At 43.0% G+C, this 21446-nt stretch overlaps 1 protein-coding gene across 4 annotated transcripts in view; it reads right to left on the bottom strand.

Annotated features, from left to right (window-relative positions):
* Positions 1-21446, bottom strand: part of LOC135101845 (uncharacterized) — a 116093-nt gene that overhangs the window by 47701 nt on the left and 46946 nt on the right. For all 4 annotated transcript variants that reach the window (XR_010269403.1, XR_010269404.1, XM_064006128.1 and 1 more), the window contains one exon: positions 14269-14359. Coding sequence is in view for 2 of the 4 variants with exons in the window: in XM_064006128.1 (XP_063862198.1) it covers positions 14269-14359 (91 nt within the window). In the remaining 2 variants the exon portion in view is untranslated. The remainder of the gene's footprint in view (positions 1-14268; positions 14360-21446) is intronic.

Raw genomic sequence — 21446 nt, 5'->3', positions numbered from 1 at the left:
CTGCACTAGACATGCCATGTAAACTGGAAGCGTAGGCCGCCGGTTAGGGTTTTTTTTCCTTCTTTTTTTTTTTTTTTGGTTGCAACACACACACACACACACACACGCACACACACACACCCAACATTCTTGATCTTTTCCTAACCTCTAATCCTTCTGCTTATGCTGTCACCATCTATTCTCCGTTGAGCTCTCGCTACTCAAGACAACCACTGTACTTTTCTCTCACCCCTATTCCGTCCACCTCTCTAATGCAAGAGTTAACCAGTATTCTAAATCATTCATCCCTTTCTCTGGTAAACTCTGGAACTCCCTGCCTGCTTCTGCATTTCCACCTTCCTATGACTAGGATTCCTTCAAGAGGGAGGTTTGAAGACACTTATCCCTCAGTTTTTGTCTACCGCTTTGGACCCTTTTCTGGGACTGGCATCTCAGTGTTTTTTTTTTAATTTTTTATTGGATTTTTGTTGCTCTTGGCCAGTGTCCCTCCTACAAAACACACACACACACACACACACACACACACACACACACACACACAGCCTCCCTCCCCAGTGAATGTGGCTGCAAATATAACAGATACAGTCTCATATCTCACCATCCCACCATTTCGTCGTATCTTCACTAAGACTCCTAAGCGATGGTATATCTTTTTATGGTGCTCGATTAACCCAAAGCATGTCTCCCAGTTCTCATTTTCGTTTGTCCTGTACTTCACTCGTGTGGCGGGCAACCCTGACTCCGTGCTCGAAGTGCGCTGCCACGACAGGATCTTGTTTGTACAATGACCTTTTCCATACCGGTTACACGACTTGTCTTTTGTTTTAAGATTGTCTCTTACGATCATACCTACATCAAAGCGAACACGATTAAATATGCGGGTATTTGTCCATTATAGGCTCTCTTTGTTTTATCATGTTTTAGACTCTCTCTCTCTCTCTCTCTCTCTCTCTCTCTCTCTCTCTCTCTCTCTCTCTCTCTCTCTCTCTCTCTCCGTCGCCCATCACATCAAGCAGGCATCAGCCGTGCGGAAGGAGGAGGAAGACACTTTCCACACGATCAGTACAGGACGCAACACAAAGCCAAGCCCCGCCGCGGCCAGGTGGAGGCGCGGATATCGAGCACACCTGGAGGCACCGCAGCAGGGGCCACGATGCTTTGTTCGTTGTTATCTACCCTTTAGAATATTAAATCCGACACACGCTCTGCAGCAGAAGAAAAAATATATCTCCCCTCCTCGGTTTGATGACTTCTGAGAATAATTGACCCCGTTCATCGTAATGGGATGCAGCTATTGGCGGACTACAGTGAACCCACAACGTCCTGGCCGCTCATCTCATCACACAGTCACATGTATCAGCCAGCACAGCACGCGCTCCATCACAGTCATGGGGAGTGTATGAAATGTTTCCCCCGCGTGACGAAGGACCGATTGCCGCCAGACTTTTAGAGCGGCTGGTGAATGATCAAAGTTACGAAACAATCTGTTTGGTCGGAGAGCAACTGAATCTGTGTATAAAGTTTGGGTAAAGCGTGAAAAAAAATCTTATAAATATAGGCCGTGTACATACGAGGATTAGTATGTATATGATGTAAATTTGTATGCAGGCATATTACACACACACACACACACACACACACACACACACACACACACACACACACACACTTATGTCTTCATTTAGTTCTCTGCCTGTCCTACCTTCTAGCATTCTTAAGTTGCCATTCTATTTCTGAAATGTCCATCTATCACCTGTTCGGCGCGTGGCGTGTCCTGTCCATGTCTGTTAATTACCGTCAAGATGCCTACAACTCTGGTCTCCTCACACACACACACACACACACACACACACACACACACACACACACACACACACTCACACACACACACACACACACACATATGAATAAATAAACTAATAAAACTTTTAGAGCGTACTTTTAGGGCATAACATGGAGTCTGTCATACATCCCCAGACGTGAAATAACTTCGATTCTGGCAAGAAAACATGCCATAGACATGTATCACTTTCATATTCGTTACTGTGTCATGTCCACTGAAAGTCTTAAATCAAGCTTAGCGCCTTGGATGGTGTGGTGTGTGGAGGGACATGGGGGACAGGTGGAGGGAGAGACGGTGGGACGAAGGATGGAATGGAAAAGTTAGGGACCCGAAGGTTGTAGAAATGTGTGAAGCGGAGGATAGTAATAGGTTGAAAGGGAAGGAGGAGGAAGATGCATACAACTTGATACTTAAAACATGTAATGATCCATCATCTTCATAGCAATACATCGTGATATCAAAACAGTGTTTCACCACTAGTTGTACACGAGACACGAGAGCCTTGCGTTTGTAATCAGCGGAAGAGAACGTATAATAAATGTGACACCTTTGATCAGTGATGAGATGAGTTACTGACACATTTCCGACAAGTGTACAGTCACTTCATAACAAGATAAACTTCCTCCACTTGTTCGCGGCAATACTGGCTTGTGGTCTTCCTCAACACTCCCTGTCTTCTTGTCCTAATGTCTGGACTGTTAAGTTGCCTTTCGCTTAAGTGTCCCTGTCTCCACTGCGGTTCACACGATAAACCTTTTCATTACAAAAGCCACACACAAACACCACATCTATGCATACCACAATATTGTATATATGAGGCATTGCACATGAGTGTCGTCTCTCAAATCGTAGACAATGAGTCACACTCTGCACAACTTTGAATAACTCACCAGTACAATATAATACACAAAATTCCTCTCATCCCGTCTTCCGTTTCCTCCTCTCCTCCTCCTCCTACAAAGGCAACTCGCGTTAAGTTCAAACTTTTAAATCTGTTCACATAATGGATACGAAAACAATAAATGTGTGGGGGTTGTCACATATACTAACTGTAAGTAGAACTCTAAGCATAACTGTAAGTAAAAAATGAGCTGTACACATGCGACAACCCTGCGCCACTCACTCACTCTTCTCCTGCCTCACTCCAAGTGTAGTACAAAGTTTACCTTAAAGAAATCCTCTCCAATTTCCTGAGTCGTGCGTGAATACAACTGCGAGTTTTTCCCTCCACCTGCGGGAATTCGGTCTTCCACACTCTTCTCCGTGTGTGTGGAGGAGGTCCTCTTTCTCTTCCTTCTTCTTGAGTGTGCGAAGTCGTCCTACTCTTTTTTATTGACTTGCGAAAGGTTATTTTCTTCCTCGTTTCTTGTCTTCCTCTCTGAGCGTGGACGGTGCTGTTGCTCCTCCTGATTCTTGTTCTTGAATATAGAAGGAGGATTTTTTCCCTCCTTGAATATGGAAGTGGGTTTATGGTTGTGCTGTTCTTTCTCTTTGTGTCACGAATAAAGGATGGTTTCCCTGCTCTTTCTCATCCTCTCTTGTTCTTGTTGTTGTTCCTTTTCCTTTTCCTTCTCCTCCTCCTCCTCTTCTTTTCCTCCTCCTTCTCCTCTCCCTTCCCTTCTTTCGCTTGCTCATTCTCCTCCTCCTCCTCCGCTTTCTCTTCCGCAAGTCGAAAAAAATTACGAATGAAATACAATCTACGCTAATCGCAGTGATGATAACCTTGGCTGCTCTGCTCGTGGAGGGGAGGCAGGGGTGGCCCAGCTCCCCCTGCCTGGTCCTAATGGCCTCGGTGACCATCACCCTCCCAGAGTTTTCCTTCAAAGTATGAAACAATACAACTTCGCGTTACGACAAAAGCTTCCTCTATCTCGCCACAGCAACACAGGTTAACGTCCCGTCATTTCACTCCCTCCACTACCCCACCCCGCGCCATTACCAGCCAGTGGCGGCGGCAGTGGCGGTGGCGGCTGCTCATTACAGCCAGACAACAATGACGGCTCAGCGATGACGACCTGCCGAACACTCACGCGGGCGCGCACACACACACACACACACACACACACACACAGAGATGCAGTAGACAAGTGAGTATACATAGATGTATAAAGACAAGTATATTAGAGCATGAGTACTTCATTACACAACTATTTTCTCTCTCTCTCTCACACACACACACACACACACACACACACAGCACGTGTAACGACGTTTACATAAAGCCTCAATCATACATATGGATATGCATCTTTATACATGCATATATGCGTGGTTTTACACACACACGCACACACACACACAGGTCGTCACGGCTGCTGTAACATTAACGATTCCAAAAGCATTCGAACATTACATTGCTTCACACCTAATAACCACCGTGCAAATAGTGGCTGTAAAGGCCTGATTTTTGTTAATTGTATTGGCGGTGTTAAAAGCAATGTGTATCGGGTATTGTACAATAACACATCTCGTGGGGGGCCTAACGGACGGTAACCAGAGGGACGCCGCGCCACGCCACGCCACTCCACGCCGCGTTCACCCCACGCTGTGAGAAATGCAGTACCCATCCACGCCGCGTCACTGGTGGATTGTATTCTGAAACGCTTTGCTCTTTCACCACGACTGTTTCCCAACGCCACAGAGACGATTAGCCGGATTCTCAAGTGTTTCTTCTGTTAATATTGTAGAACTCGTGTTAATTTGTCACTAAATCTGTAAAAATTTCCTTTAAAAAGTCGTGAAACTTCAACTAGCGCCTTTGGAATTAGTGGAAATTGCGGCCCAGAAGTATTTCAGCATTATGATCCATTATCCCGCGCCACCACGCCACGGCACACTGCATGGAGGTCTTCCACTGTCACCCGGCGCTACGGCTCACTGCGACAGAGGAAGCTACACCAGGCCATGATGTGTTGCCAGACCAGGTGACCCCGAAACGAATCATGAAATGTTATCCTGCGCCTCGTCAGCAGTCGCGTCACAATAATGCCCCGTCACACTACGCGTTCACCCTAAGCAAGGCAATGTTAAGCCACATCACACTATAATGCTAAACAACATCCCGGGGCACAACACGCCATGCCATTTAACACAATACCGTAAGTCACACGTCACACAATTAAGCGCCACGCGAGTCACACCAAATAGCACCATACGTCACGCCACACATCACACCAAACAACACCTTACCACACACCACACCACGTAACACCACAGTACCCAGCGCCATACCACACACCACACACCATACCACACACCATATCACGTAACACAACACCCACAGTTTTACCATGCCACACCATGTCGTATCACTCTGCGTCACGTCATACCGCACCATAATACAAAGTCACAGCACGTAACACCACACCAAGTCACATCGTCACTCCTTACAGCGTCACAGTGTTAAGTCACGTCACACTAAGATATGGAAGATCAATGAAGTCGCGTCACAACATCCACTCATACCAGGCCACGGTGGGTGATGTCACGTTACCTCATGCCACTGTGACGTCACCGCACGCACACACACACACACACACACACACACACACACACACACACACACACACACACACACACACACACACAGAGGAAAACAAGTCACTTAGGAAATAGATACACGATCTATTTCTACGATTTTTTTAAAAATCTTTCAATAAACGAATGAATGAATAAGTGAATGGATGAATATTGAGGAAAGAGAAGAAAAAAAGAGGTAAAAAAGCAAAAAGAAAACAAAACAAAAAAAAGAGAAATTCAAGCGAATATGTAAAATAAAAACATACTGGAACCAAATATAAGCTTTGGAAATTCCGGAAGTGTAAACAATATCGGTATTATGCTACGTATTCCCATGCTTTTTACTTTATTTTTTTCTCCCTTTTATTTTCTTTCCCCCAGTTACCTGTGTATGCTGCCGTGAAATGTTTCTGGATTCGAGATAAAGCGTCATAAATCTGTTGGATCTGAAGAGTTGCAAAGCGAGCGAGACCGTGTTTGGTGCCCGGCGCGCTGAGGGCCACGACCAGCCTTTCCGGGACAGCGACATCTGGAAAGTGACTGACTCGCGGCGCCACAATGCGATACCCCCTCCCACTCAAGCTCTCCTTCCAACTCCCTAGACTTTGTTCTTGGGACCACAATATTTACGCCATTATTGCGTCAAAAGACCGAGTAGTTTGTCGTGTGTCCGTCTTATTGTCTCCAGCCCGCCTGGTGAGTCAGACTCGCCCGTGTTATTACACTCAAATTGCCGCATAACTCCAGCCGCGCGCCGCTCCTAACAAGCCATTTCCACGCGTAAAACTGGCGGCCGACGGTGCTCGGGACCTCTGCTGCCTTGGAATTCGTTGACATATAAACATTAATGACGCGATAACCTTGGGGAATGTGAACGAGGGTCAACGGCGGACTGAACCTTCCCGCGAGGATAAGACGATGTGGCGGCGATCTCATGTGATTTTCCCAAAGGACCTCTAACGTCCCATGCCCGCCGGCGAGAGCTGGACGGCCGCCTCGCCTCCCCTGTAGTGGAATCCCGACTGCTGCTGGGGAGGACTGGAGGCAGAGACTTGGGTCAGGCTGCCGTTTACTTCTCCGGAGTTTTCAAGCATTCACGAACGGTTTGTACCAGTAAAAGCAAGAAGGAGGAAGCAGCTTATGAACACTTTCAAGAGCAGTTTCCGTGTGCCTTAAAAAGTTATAGAACATTTAAAGAATAAATGACATCATGACTTCACCCCATGAGAACTTGTTATTATCTTTCCTCTGTGTAATCCCTGGGCCGCCCCGCACTGACTCGCGGCGAAATTGTGATAAATACCAACACGCACCGTACGCAACACTGACTGATGGACGCAGAACAGTGATGCCACGGCTAAGGTCACCAACACGACAGACGAGGCAAGGCGATAAATACTTAGAATGATCCTCTCTCCTCTCATTTCCTTCTTACCTCCCTCCTCTTTCCCGTCATCGTGGTTTTCTCCCCTCTTTCCTTTCATCGCCAACTCTCCCTTTCCCCCTGTAGAAGAAGCCATAATTCCTGCGATGAGACAGATACACTTACAGCCTCTGCTCCCCTCTGGTTAAGCCCTATTCCCCTTGTGTCCTGTCTCTTTTTCTCTCCCCTCCTTTCTCTCCTTCTTTCTCGTCCTTTGATACATTGGGATGGACTCTGAGGAAAAAAGGGGAGGGAGAGAGAGAGAGAGAGAGAGAGAGAGAGAGAGAGAGAGAGAGAGAGAGAGAGAGAGAGAGAGAGAGAGAGAGAGAGAGAGAGAGAGAAACGAAGCAGAAGAGTTAGAAATATGAGGGAGTGCGTAAAAATGTTAAGAAAAATGCGACAAAGACAATGTTGAGGATAAAGAGGAGAATATGATAATAAAGACGAAAAAGAACTTAAGTAGAACCGTTGGAGAAGATATGGGGAATTACCTGTACGTAAACTAAAGGGAAATGAGAGAGAATAAGAAAGAGGGAGTATTAGAAAATTAGTAAAAAGAAGCCAGAGAGAGAGAGAGAGAGAGAGAGAGAGAGAGAGAGAGAGAGAGAGAGAGAGAGAGAGAGAGAGAGAGAGAGAGAATTATCCAACCTTCTCATTTCTTCTCTCTTTTATCTTTCTTTTTTTTTTTTTTTTACTTTTCGCTTCCCATCCTCCTCGTTCTCATCTTTCTTTTTCCCCCACCCCTCTATACATTATCTCCTCTTCCAACTCCCCCTTTCACACCAGCGATATGATTAATGCACTGTTCATTTTTCATCCTCCCAGCGCAAGTTCTTCAAAACTATTTTTCCCCTTTTGTGACCAATGCCGTTGCACGTTCGCACTTTCTTTTTTTTTCCTTCTTTTTTTTTATTTCCATCCTGCGACATCAAAGGTAAAAACAATAAGCGCATGCATTTTGTTTCCTTTCCGGTGCCGTGCACACTTATTACTCGTCATGTGAATCGTTCTCTCTTTTGATCTCCCTCTCTTGCCACGCCTTGCATCAACCGCTCACCTCTTTACGGCTCCTTCTTATTGGTCCTTGTCACGATCCCGGTTATCTTTCCAAGAAAGTGGACATTACACTGATCCCAGAAAGTTTTAAAGGTCTGAATTTTTAAAGGCCTCGAATACCTGACCTATCCGAAATCGCCAGCTATTAAACCCTCTCACAAAATCCTTACCTTGGCACAGCACGCCAGAAATCACCTCAATACCAGATTAATGCTGTGGTAGAAAACAATTATTCTATATAATAACAGGATATATTAATAATAATGTTAACTTACAAATAACTTGAGGTAGTACACATTAAAGGAAATTAGAGAACAAATTTCTATCCTAGACCAACACAGGATAACTCCCACACTTAATTACAAAAGATTCCCCCTCTTACTCAGGCTCTTATATCGCCTCTCTTATTGCTCAAAGGTTATACACATCAATATATTACATTCTCGTCACTTCACAAAGCACTAAAACCCTTTTACTCATTCATAGGCAGCTGAAATATTTTCCCCAACTGCAGGAATTTCCCTAGACGACGTCACTGCGTCACTAAATAACAATTCCCGTATTTTACCTCCTCAAACCTCACAAGACATCACCACCATCATCATAGATCACCTATAATACCATAACACCACCCCCAAAGACACTAATGACGCCACAACACCACCACAACTCCGACCACAAAATGGCTGCCTCTCAACCCCGACGCTGCCCCTCAGCGTTACGTCACCGTCACAGCTCACCAACCAAATTTCAGCGGACAAGAGCTCTTGGTACCACAAAAGACTCACCAACCTGATCCTGGATATCAGGGTTATACCACCACATCACTAATACCTCCACACGCCCACTCAATCACCACAACACCACGCAAATTTACCCTGTGAGAACGCCACCCCTCTTTTCCCTCGGGGCCCCTATGCGCTCTCCCCAAGAATTTGCTGACTCAATACGAAAGCGAAAAGCCAGACACGTATCGCGTCTCGCTTCATCACATTCCACCTCAAATACACCTTTTCCCTTACATATACATACATATAAAGAACTTAAATTATGGAGGGAACAATACTACATGGAATAAAATGAGTAAATAAGCCTTATAGTAACTTATAACCAAGAATAAAGATAAGTTTAGAAGGAAAACGGAACACGGGGGGACATTAAGAAAACATGTACCTTTTCAGGGTAAACTCGGCCAATAACATGACAGTCCTGCCTCCCTGTGTCTGCTGTGCGCTATTCTTTTTAGCGACGCGTAAGTGATGCCACACACGCTCCTTTTATGGTTGCTGATTACTAAAATTGTCTAAAAATTTTGTCTCCTCCGAAATCGAGGGACACACCACGAAGGAATGTACTGTAGACAATAGAGAGAGAGAGAGAGAGAGAGAGAGAGAGAGAGAGAGAGAGAGAGAGAGAGAGAGAGAGAGAGAGAGAGAGAGAGAGAGAGAGTAATTAAACAACTGATTGTCTTCCTTCCCTTTATTAATTATTTTTTTGCAGAGTGAAAATTACCACACTACAGCATACCACATCACAGTAACACAAGCGTCGGTGAATCCTGCCGAGTGAAGCTTTTAAATAATTAGGTTTTTTACTGCACTTCACATTTAAAGGACAAGAAAACGGACAATTAGTTACGGAAAATCAATTTGTTAGTTGTTTCGTTAATCAGAGAGAGAGAGAGAGAGAGAGAGAGAGAGAGAGAGAGAGAGAGAGAGAGAGTGGCAATTTCTCTACCGTGACGCAGGTACAGATCGTAATAATCGCACGGGTCACAACAGAACTGCGATCCTGCCTTGCCGTGCCTCCAGTGTGCGCGTCCTGGCCTGCATCCGTCACAGGCCAGTGCACGCCCTTGCTGTGTGGCCTCTGGTGTGGTGGTGTCACTGTTTGCATCCATCATTTCTTTTTCCACATGAGAACATCGGTTAACTACAAAATTCCATATAAGGAAATTGAAAATATATGTAATTTCGTGGTGTGTAATGGATGGAAATGAAGATGGTGGTGTGTGAGGTCGTCTATTGTAGTAATGATCTCGCCTTCATCATCAATATTCATCAAAGTAAATGAATGAATACAATAGCGTCGTGAACATTTTCATCATCGTCATCATCATCACTAGAATCAGTCTAAACAACAACAATAACAACAACAGCTTCGCCTAAAATTTTAATAACAACAGCCAAAACAACAACAACAACATCATCATCATCATCAGCAAGAACTAACAATAACGTCGTCTAGCCAACAACAACAATAACAACAGCAACAATCCCCTCACACAATCGACCAAGCACTCGACGGCTCTTCATGCTAACAGCCTCGTCTTCTGTCACATCATTCCACGCGTCGCTGGATACCTGCGTCTCTGCTCCTCTCTTGCTGCTTCCTCCTTCCAGCTCCCTTGCTGCTCTACATACGTCACTGCCTGGCTGGCGATGCATTAACTCGTGGCATAATAAGTAAGGAGGGGAGGGGAGTGGTCTGCCATAAAGTGGATGATAAGGTTTTCATCTCATAATAATAAGGTTTTCTACTACTAGTACCGGATTGATCCAATTTCATTTCAACATGGATTCTAAAACGGAAGAGTGGGCTGTCATAAAGTAGATAAGGTTTTCATCTCATTATTTCAATTTTTTTGGCTGAAAGATGGTTAATATTGATCAAATTTCATTAAAACATGAATTGTGAACTAGCCGGGAATGAGTCTCAGGGAAGAAGGGTGTGGTGGTGGCTGAGTCCCCCTGGATGGCAAACGCTGAGGGACGCCCCTGCATTTACTCAACCGTTTGTGGGATTCTGATTGCATATACACCATTGAATTTGATGGAATCTGACCTGGTCTGTCCGGTGGTCTCAAGGTCACACTGCACCGTGTATGGGGGCCATTACATATACTCCAGCCCCGATAGCATTACCTGTACCCTTTACGCGCGGTGTCTTCACTCGGATTCCCGGTGCGGTGGCATGACAAAGGCAGGGAGACATGTTGATTATTTTTATAACATTTTCGTTGAGTAGTGAATGAAATAAACACGCTAGACTCATGATCCAAAGAGATGAGAAATTTATAAAGTCCGTGTAGTGATGTTACTTACTGGCAGATGACATCGTATAAACATCTACATATCCTGGAGGAGGCCTGTTGGAGGATTCTGCCCCCTGATGCACTGTTCGGGGGACACTCATTATTGTTTGGCATTAGCATGAGTGTGGCTTGCATAATGCTGATCGTAATGCCCAGACACATCCAGAGTATTTTTCATAGGGCGATGTACTGAATGCCAGCTAAAAATAGTCCTGTTTCGATCAGGTGTTGGTGACTTTTTGGGCACAAATGTCACAGCGCGGTCATGAGGAGCAAAAGAAACAAAGCTGAGAACTGAAATATTCATAGCGGTGCTGATTTTTTTTTTTTTTTCCAAGAGATATATCCTTACAAGAAAAAAAATGGAGGTCGTTCATTAACATACTGCCGATAAGTCAGAAGTTTCCTATCTTACTGACCTTTATTCTTTTCTCCAAATCCCCTCTCACCCATCGCCACCCAACAGTATTCAATATTTTTGTTCCTAAAATTTCTGTCTAGCTAGCTGAGAGTCTGTTACGTGGGTCTATGATCAACGTTTCAAGCTATTAAGCGAAATATTCACAGGCAAGTAAAGAAAAATTATATTTCGACAAAAGTAAGTCAGAGAAGCCTTGAATCCGAGAGCTCAACTGAAATATTTACAGACAGCCTTTAGTCGCCCGCAAATCCACAGTAATGAGTCTGAGCTTAAATGACTAGAAATAACTGCAAACAAACTCCATTGTGGTTAACCGGTATCGCTCGTGGATGACTGGCTGGGCGCGGCAAAAGTTCCAGTTGTACAATAAAGTACACAGCGCCTTCAAATGCCATCTTGAGTGAGTAGTAATTTCATACTGACGTGTGTAAGTTATTTACTGATGTTAATTAGCACACACACACACACACACACACACACACTGACAGAGCGATTTATTTCACAAGACAGCGGCCGTCGGTATGAATCTTGATGCCTTCTCACTCTCCGCCATGACCTTCACATTTCATCCGAATTTCATGGCACGATCATTTCTTCAGTTTTAATATTACATCTCCCTTATGACTAGTATAGTAAGCAATTTTATTTCAGTTAAGGCGCCTCTAAATATTGTAAGTGAACTATGGCAGTTATGCTCTCAATCTGACTAATAAACTAGACTATGATTTTTTTGTGCTTGGCCTGAAATAGTTCTTGAATCTGTTATTAGACGACTCGCAACTCCCTGTCAGCTCTTAGCCTGTCCAGTCTCTTCCTTGTCCTCGATTCTCAATTATTTCTTTCCTCTATATCGTTATATGCATCTTCATATATACTAACGAATTTTTTCCAACTCATGATCTGAACCAAGGTGTCCTATGTAACATTACGTAGCAACCATAGCGATAACAACCGCGCTGCCCTGTTCTGTCCACCAGATGCCCTCTCCTGGCCTCCTCTACGTCATGGTGTGCGCCCCGTCTCGCTGATAATGTTTGTCTTATTTCATCACCGAGCCCAGAGCCCTTGGCCAGTGTCCTTCCTACATAAAAAAAATAAAAAAAATCAGAAATCAGTTCTTTCTTATGCTATTTTTGAAAGCTTTCCTTTATTAGAACGTGATCTCAGTTGTGCAGTGAAACGACTGACCTCGATTTCTATGTGATCGGCAGCGTCAGCTATGTGTCAAGACAACACGTAATGGAAGATGTCTTTCCTTTTTTTCAATGTTATCTTTCCTTCAGAGATGGCTGCTAGCTTCTCACTGGGAAGAGGTGTCGCCATACAAAAACTGTTGCACAGCAGCACTTCCATCGCAGGATTAAACCGATGACTTGTCTTTGGCACATTTTCTCAAGTGAAAATTTTATTTTGGCAATGTTTGCTATTTTGCACAAGTGGAAGGAGAGCGAGTCTCAACTGCCTGATGAACGCCAAACGAAAATGTAACATGATGCGTATACATAAGACTACATTTGGAAGGCGAGCTCAGAGCTGATTTGGTAGTCTGTGCGGATCAATCAATGGAACCTACGCTAGACTCAGAGAACAATGCCTGACACTAATTTATTTTATTTGTTCATCCCTTTTTTTTTTTTTTTATTGAACTACGTAGTTTTTACACTCATGACATCATGAAACAGCATGCTTTCTACACGTCACTACAAGTAATCATCACTGTTGCTTATATATATATATATATATATATATATATATATATATATATATATATATATATATATATATATATATATATATATATATATATATATATATATATATATATAATTGAAAGTGATAGTTGTTCTGCATTTACTATTTTCTTCATCATGTTCTCTTTCTTTCTTACTGTAACATTGTCTTATTCTGTTTCATTAGGCTTGTGATGACTTGTCCGTATGTCATCATTGCAGCCAGATCCGGATTTCGGATGCTTGACCCTTCGTCAGTGGCGATGGAGGAGCGTGTTGTCATCTTTTCCCCGACCATGGAGATGACAACACGTAATTTACCTCCATCCCCCTGAGGAAGGGTCAAGCACCTGAAATCTGGATCTGGCTACAATGATGACATACGAGTCACAAGGCCAATCACGTTGTTACCCGCGCCATGACATCACGAGAGACCACAGCCTTCCAAAGCTGCTTTCTGAAGCCTTAGAACGGTTTCCTCATGACCTTTCATCGTCTGCACTGACTGTTAAGGTGACAAGGTTCAGATCACTGAAGACGACAAAGGAACTCTAGAGCTGCCTGAGATGTTTGCATCAAGTTCATCGGTGTCTGGCTCTGGTCGAGGCAAGATCCGTTGCCACCCAACATGAATTGCTAGACCAAGAGTGAGCACGCCTGGAGAATCTGCCATTGTTGGTAAAGGGCGCAAAAGATAAAATATGCCACAGCCTGAAGTAATCAACAAAAGACAGCGCAACCTCACCCACAATATTGTCAAAAATCAAACAACACATTCATTATTTCTTTTTAAACACATACCTGTAGCATGTCACTCGGCGTAACACGTTTCCGTTTTTATTTTATTACTATGCCTTTCTCGCATCCTTTCTGAGACCGTTGATTGTATGCTCATTGTTATCAAGTTCCTCTAAGTTATATTTGGAGCCATCTGTACTGGCTAGTTCGAAGAATAGATAGTCTTAAAATAAAGAATGTCCCTGCATTCTCTGATCTACGCAGTTCGGGACAAAGCTCTCCAAAGACATTCAAAAATATGTTGCTAATGAGTGGAAAATAAAATTAAACAAACAGAAATGAAGCTACAACAACTACTACTACTGTTACTACTACTACTGCTACTACTGCTACTACTACTACTACTACCACCACCATTATCATTGCTAATAACAGTTCATCTACCTCAGGGTTCAGTAGCTTGGCTAGCTGCTTCCTTGCCTCACACCAAGGTGTCTTGGGCTGAGGGGATGTCAGCCCGTCCCCATTCTGAGAACTGGGGAGAGAAAATACCAAATAGTGACTTTCATTCTCAACACTAAATTAACTGCATGAGAGGGCTAAACACATCAGGTAGGAGGGATTCGGTAAGGTACAACATGCCTAAACACATCAGTCACTTAGGCACAAGTTGACTGTATCTTTCACAGCTTGACGCCACGGTTAAGCACGGATAGCACGAGTCCGTAAAGCCGTTTATGGCGCAGCACGGCAGCAGGAAGCCTCGCGCTGCACCCACCGACTTTTGAACGATGGTTATTTGTAGCTTAACCTGAAAAGATTATTTTTTCCCCATGTACTAAGTTGAAATTATTGATGGAATGATTTATAAAATGCCACTACAACTTACGTTGATTCTTTTTACGTACTTTCATATCAAAGTGCAAAGGTCATTAGCAGGCGAAGTGGAGGGCGAGGGTCCGTTATCCCGCCAGAGTTATGGGTTTGGCTCGCCCTTAATACACCAGCGCCGCGGTGAGGTACAGCCTGCCATTAGCGGGGCGGTTGAGGCTACCTTGGATGGCCGCTGCCGTGGAGCAAGGAGGGGAAGGAAGGAACGGTTTGTCCTGGCGGGGTGGCGGAAGTGCTTCATACACACTTCAAAGTACCGTGGTCTATAACATATTCTCTTTCTTTGATGTGTTGTTGTATTGGACCTGCTATACTATGAGTTTGTGGAATATTTTCAGCAAAGGAATTAGTATACAAAGGTATCGCCGAGGGCGCTGAGTCTACAGTACAGAGATCAGGAGGCCCTGGAAAGGTCGTGTTGGAAGCGCATGCCACACGCTTGTCACGGGTCTTGTTTCTTCCTAGCTTCATTTTCTAATTTTGGTATAAGACATAAAAAATGGTCTAATGTTTTTAGAGTTTTATTTTGTTTTGAGGCTTTATGTGTATTGCTGTGTATTTCATATGAAACCAATCTAATAACTTCATTTCAAGTAGAATCACTAAAAAGTGGAAACAATGACAACAGCATCCATGAGGCTGAACACCACTTTGCTCCTGGGCCCTTACATATTACACACACACACACACACACACACACAGAGCTGCAAGCGTAAACACCTTTCATTGTGGTCGTCTGTGTCAAGATTGGAGCAATCACGGTAAAAAAATAATTACAATTACAGTCACTTTCAATTTCTTAAAAATTACAATAAAATTTGAAGAGAGCAATTTCATTCCAGTAACAATTATAGCAAAAGAAATTCAGTTCTGTTTACAATTACAATCAGAAATTCTCAAATAAAAATAACAGGTTAAAGGAAACAATTATTTTGAATCGTAACGTTATGAATAACTTACCAACAGTAGGAGGGACTATCAGAAAACGAAAAAAAAAAAAATTGTTTTGCTGTAGTGAAAAATAACAAACATATAAATAAATAGAAATTATGATTACAACTACAATATTTCAGTCATTAATCACATTTTAACTAGATTACAATTACAATTACTTAATCTTCGTCTAAGCGTACAGTGCTCCGGGACACCTGAGATTTAGGGTTGCAGAAGTGATGACGCGAGAACAACATGACGAGGCGGCGGCCGCGCCATCCGCCGTACGGCTAATGGAGGGCAGTAATTACCATGCTGCTATTATTGATCTTGATGGAGTCATAAGCTTCATGTTCAACTCCCTTTCTCCTCCATGACCATTGCGGGGTGATACTCTTAGGAAACAGCCATCATCTGATGTTCTCGTAATGAAAGTGTTCATTGAATTGTTTCCTACCATTTCGTTTTATTGTCTAAAATTGCATAAAAAATAAATAAATAAATAAATAATATATATATATATATATATATATATATATATATATATATATATATATATATATATATATATATATATATATATATATATATATATATATATATATATATATATATATATATATATATATATATATATATATATATTATCCTTTCTGGCAAGATAGACAACATCAGTTATAAAAGGAATAAGAAATGTTGGTCCAGTCGTCCATTACGTATCCTGAATGCTTTTTTACATCACTTCCTCACAATGAAAGGAAAGGGCGGCATCCAGCTCACAGAAACTCAAGGATAGTGTGTCCATGGTCTACTCATGACACTGCCATGGCCCAGCGTTGACAAACAATGCAAGACGTGAGCCCGGCCAGCCTTCGGGCTTTGAGTTGGCTATTTCTCGGTTATTTTTTCCTACAGCAACATGTTTGTTATCTCACGCCCTTTGTGCACGCAGGACGAGACTCCTCAAGAAATGTTGCTGATCACGTGACGGAAATGCTTCAGTGTCCCACCTCCTTGCTTTCCCTCCTTTCGTCCCTCTTCGGACCGCTTCTGCCACCACCTTCTGTGCAAAGACGAATCATTACTCTTTTCGCTCACGAATCACTGCACAGGAAGTCCTGAGATGCTCGACTATCAGATGTTTATTAAGTATCTCCTTACCAACGACATCATAATAAAAGCAACCGAATTGTGTTCAAAAGTTAAAAACTGGGCATTTAAGTCTGGTGGTGAACTTTCAAAGAAGTGGCGTGCTCGCCTGCCACTAAGTGACTCGCGGCTGGGGACTGGAGGAAGGTAAGGCATTTTGTTACTTTTCCCAGAGGCGTGCAAAGGATGTTCGAAGAGGTAAATGCTGGCCGGTACACACACGGCTTTCAGTGGTGAGTGTAGAAGCGGAAAGCAAAATATTCGAATAGACTGAGACTGCTGGACGTTACCACACTATTTTGAAAGAGCAGTATGGCGATATGCAGTGCAATGAAAACACTGTATTTGTTATTTCAAAACTATGAAAAGAGAAGAAAAGGAAAACAATAATACACTGGATAAAGCAATGTGAATTCTCTTGGGGGGTCAAAAGACGAGGTGCTGTAAGTCGTTCTCTGGGCGAGGCAGCGAGGTGATGGAGGCCAAACGAACAATCCCGCAATGAAAACACTCGTTCCGGCTGGCAGGAGATGGACACTGCTTTGCAACTATTTGCTTCATCGTGACTCAAATGTAATAATATAAACATGACTTTGTACTATTGCACCTGAATTTTTTTTTTCTATTTACTTACAATTGAAAATCATCGTAGTGGTGTTATGCATCGAGTGATGACCTGCTCCATCCCAAAGCTCATATTAATCTTAACTTAAATAGATTTAAATATGACTTTTCTTCTTAATGATAATCTCAAACGTGATGGTTTACATCAATATCTGAATAACGACTGTTTGCTGTGCACCGGCAGCACTGGGTTACTGCTGTTTATCCTGCTGCTGTTGATAGAATATTGCCATAAACCTTGTGCGTGGCTGGAATTTTCCTTTGTTTTCTTGTGCTTCATTGTTTTGCAGCTTTTCTCGCTGATCACACCCAAATACCAAAAGTTACGACGATGAGGAAAGAAAATTGTGTTAAGTGTTCTGTCGGAGAGAGAGAGAGAGAGAGAGAGAGAGAGAGAGAGAGAGAGAGAGAGAGAGAGAGAGAGAGAGAGAGAGAGAGAGAGAGAGCATTCTCATTGAGAAGAGAGCGACGGGGCAGAACAGAGAAGCAAGGAGGTGCCGTGGGGCGTCCGGGCGGCGATCAGAGGCGGCGGGTGGAGGTCCGTGATGGAAGACGCCGCGTACAAGCACCACCGTGGGAGTCATTACTCTGCCCGAGTCTCCGTGGTGGCGATGGCCGGCACTACTCGTACCTCGTGGCGAGAGAGAGAGAGAGAGAGAGAGAGAGAGAGAGAGAGAGAGAGAGAGAGAGAGAGAGAGAGAGAGAGAGAGACTGACTTAAGCTTTTACTTGTTCTCGAAATAAAAGTGGGGATATTCAATAAATGCGTCCTATACCTGCCATGGAAACAGTTTTGGTGCGTAAATGGATCACCACGCCCCGCAGCCTCACCTTCCCTTTCTATGACCTGCTGACCTCGCCCTCGCTAGGTCCAAGGTCCTCACGGGAAGGCAATTAAGTAAGTTTTTCCAGGAGATGGGAAGAAATATACCTGACGTGATGAAAAAAAAAAAAAAAAAAAAAAACGATGAGATGATTCGCCTCGATCGGGAGCAAAATATCAAATCTGGAAGTGCGCCGAGGATGACAGGCTAAACTGTTTCGGGTGCCTCTGTTTGGCGCAGGGAGGGTGAGGTGGCGCGAGAGTGCGGCACCCAGACAACTACCAGTGTCTTGACAAACCAAACGCGCTCGGACAGACAGTTCCTTTCAAATTTTTCATCGCTATCTATACCTGTAACCATTTTTTTTCGCTACCGTGACAGTAAAACGTGGATACTTTTCCACAAAAAAATATATTGAAGGAACGATGCTCAAAAGTCTCTTCTATAAAATACCAAACTTCCATACAGTGTCAATATCTATACCAGCTTCCTTCAATAAGACTAGCACCAAAACTGACCAGTGGGATGTAGGGAGTAATCAGCATTGCTCTGGGGGAAATACACCACCACCACCACCACTACCACCACCACCACCACCAACACACTTGCGGGTCACTAGCCTCTTCCGCCGTGAGTTACGATATACTCGTATTGGTCTATTTCTACCGGATGTGAATTTGTAATCCACTAACTGATTGATTGCACAGATGATATAGGGAATTTCTTTTCTAGATTTTAGCGCGCGCACACACACACACACACACACACACACACACACACACACAATGGAGAGAGCCAATACTCTCTCTCTCTCTCTCTCTCTCTCTCTCTCTCTCTCTCAAGCTTGATGGCAATTTACATATAACTCATCAATATATTCATGGCTAACTGAAGAAGAAAATATAAAGAATATTCTCCCTTCCACAACAGTACAAGTAAATGATAAACTAAATACACGAGCAAAAGTAAACCAAACAGTCAGACCCTGCCATCTTTTCTTTGTCGATGATTTTTTAACTTCCACAGCTTATCTTACTTAACGTCAGGATCCACTAATTAGGTCTCCCCTGCCTGAGCACCGCGCCACCGTCCCCCTTGTCCTCCACCACCACCACCATCACCACCACCATACTATACTTTACTAACCTGTACAGATTGGCATGAAAGGAAAAAAGGTTGATTTGAAACTCTTGGTCATACACCTCGTGGGAATCAAACTCCAGAGAGAAAAGGCTTACCACCACCACCACTACCACCACGCTCTAACCACTCAGGTAAGGATGTCCACTAGTGCCTAATTAGCTTGAAGATCACCTCCAGTACCAGGCAGATCACCACCACCACCTGCATCACGAACATCGCTGCCAACACAAAGGAAGAATGAAATGATGGCCTTTACGAGGGTCGCTGGATTTTGCAGCTGACAATTTTTAGATTCCACGGTAGTATAGTGGTTAGTACTGTTTAACTCTGTATATGATAAACTACACTAAGGCAAGCGACGACCACCTCTACCATTGCTGTCGTTACCACCACCACTGTTTTTCACCATTCCTGCTTCTAGTAATTTGTCATATAAATAAGAGTAAACATTGCAGTAGTGAAGTCCTCTTGAGCATCTGTGTATACGCAAAGGTCATGTTTCTTAACGTGCCACATCTGTCTTTAATTCTCACTCCTAGTTAGAAAAGAAATATATAACACTGACTGAACTATTTGACTGCTGTGGGTTCTTCTTAAGTTTGTTGCACTGAAGTTTGTTCAGTGTCTGCAGTTTTATGCTTGCTCATTAAAATTGTATTCGCATGCTCAATTGTAATAAGTGTCATAGGACCATTAGCAGCAAAAAAAAAAAAAAAGAAAGAAAGAAAAAAAGATATAATTATTTCAATCTCGTACATAAATAAAACTGATTTAAGTAGAGCAACACTGACTGACAGCAAAAAAAAAAAAAGATCAAATAATATAAATCTTTTATTACCTATAGCTTTATTTTTGCTTAGTAAAATCGCTACAGGCTATTTAAGAATTACGTGTTATACCGTCACTAGCAGTCAGAGGGTAAGGCGGGTGGCAGTGGCAGGAAAGGAATGTGAATAAACATAAAATATTCCTCAGCCCTCTCCATTCCGCCTCTGTAAGACATACATCACACATTGTCACATATTAACCACTTGCTTCAGTTATGATTCCTGACGCAGAACCTCCGCTGCCACCGCCGCAGTAGTAGCAGTAGCAGTAGTAGTAGTAGTAGTAGTAGTAGTAGTAGTAGTAGTAGTAGTAGTAGTAGTAGCAGAAGTAGCAGAAGTACTAGTAGTAGTAGTAGTAGTAGTAGTAGTAGTGGAAGGAAGTTAGAAAGAGAAGAAACAAAAGAGGAAGCTAGGAAAAAAAGGAAGAACACATTCACAACTACCTTTAGCAACGCCTCCAACGCTGGCAACAAACAAACAAACAAACAAACAAAAAACACCCCCGCATCCATCATAAAAAAAAGAACAACTTCAACATACATTAATTAAAAAATAAAAAAAAGAAATTCAATGAAAAGTCGTGCACCACAAGCGGCGCAACCAGAACAACAATTAACTATCTATGAAAGGAGGAGGAGGAGAATAAAAGAAAACGTTCATATTTTTGGTACACAACAACAAGCAAAACAAAACTTGTGGCCACGTTTTACTTTCCAACATAAACAAAGATTTAAGATATATTGAAATGTTTTTATCGATCTTTCTTTTCTTTCTTTTTTTTTCTTTCTTTCTTTCTCTTTCTTTCCTTGCATTTCCTACCGTCCCTGAGAGGTACATACTTACATAGAGAGAAGAAAGCAAGGAGGGAAGGAGAAGGCAATGAGATGTTGAAGATTCGTCCATTACAAAATGAAACTTTAAAACCCCTTTCTTTATGTTAGAGAGGCTCTGACATAGAGGTACTCGTTCAAAAAAGGAGACAAAAAAAAGCTCAATGAGAAGCCAATCCCTCAAAGGAGAGATTCATCTTTCATCCTTCACACAACTCTACATGCATCTAATACACGCAAACCCTTCACTCAAAATTCAAACTTTAATACGGCGACTCCTACACCATCCTCAGAGTTCTTGTCAGGGGAAGGGGACGATAAATGGATAAATATCTACAGCATATTAGAACATATTAGAAGAAACAGTGTCGATATGAAGATTCTGGAAAACAACACTGAGCT

The sequence above is a fragment of the Scylla paramamosain genome, chromosome 7, assembly GCF_035594125.1.
Source record: "Scylla paramamosain isolate STU-SP2022 chromosome 7, ASM3559412v1, whole genome shotgun sequence".
Classification (NCBI taxonomy): domain Eukaryota; kingdom Metazoa; phylum Arthropoda; class Malacostraca; order Decapoda; family Portunidae; genus Scylla; species Scylla paramamosain.
This window is presented reverse-complemented; position numbering and strand designations above follow the sequence as displayed.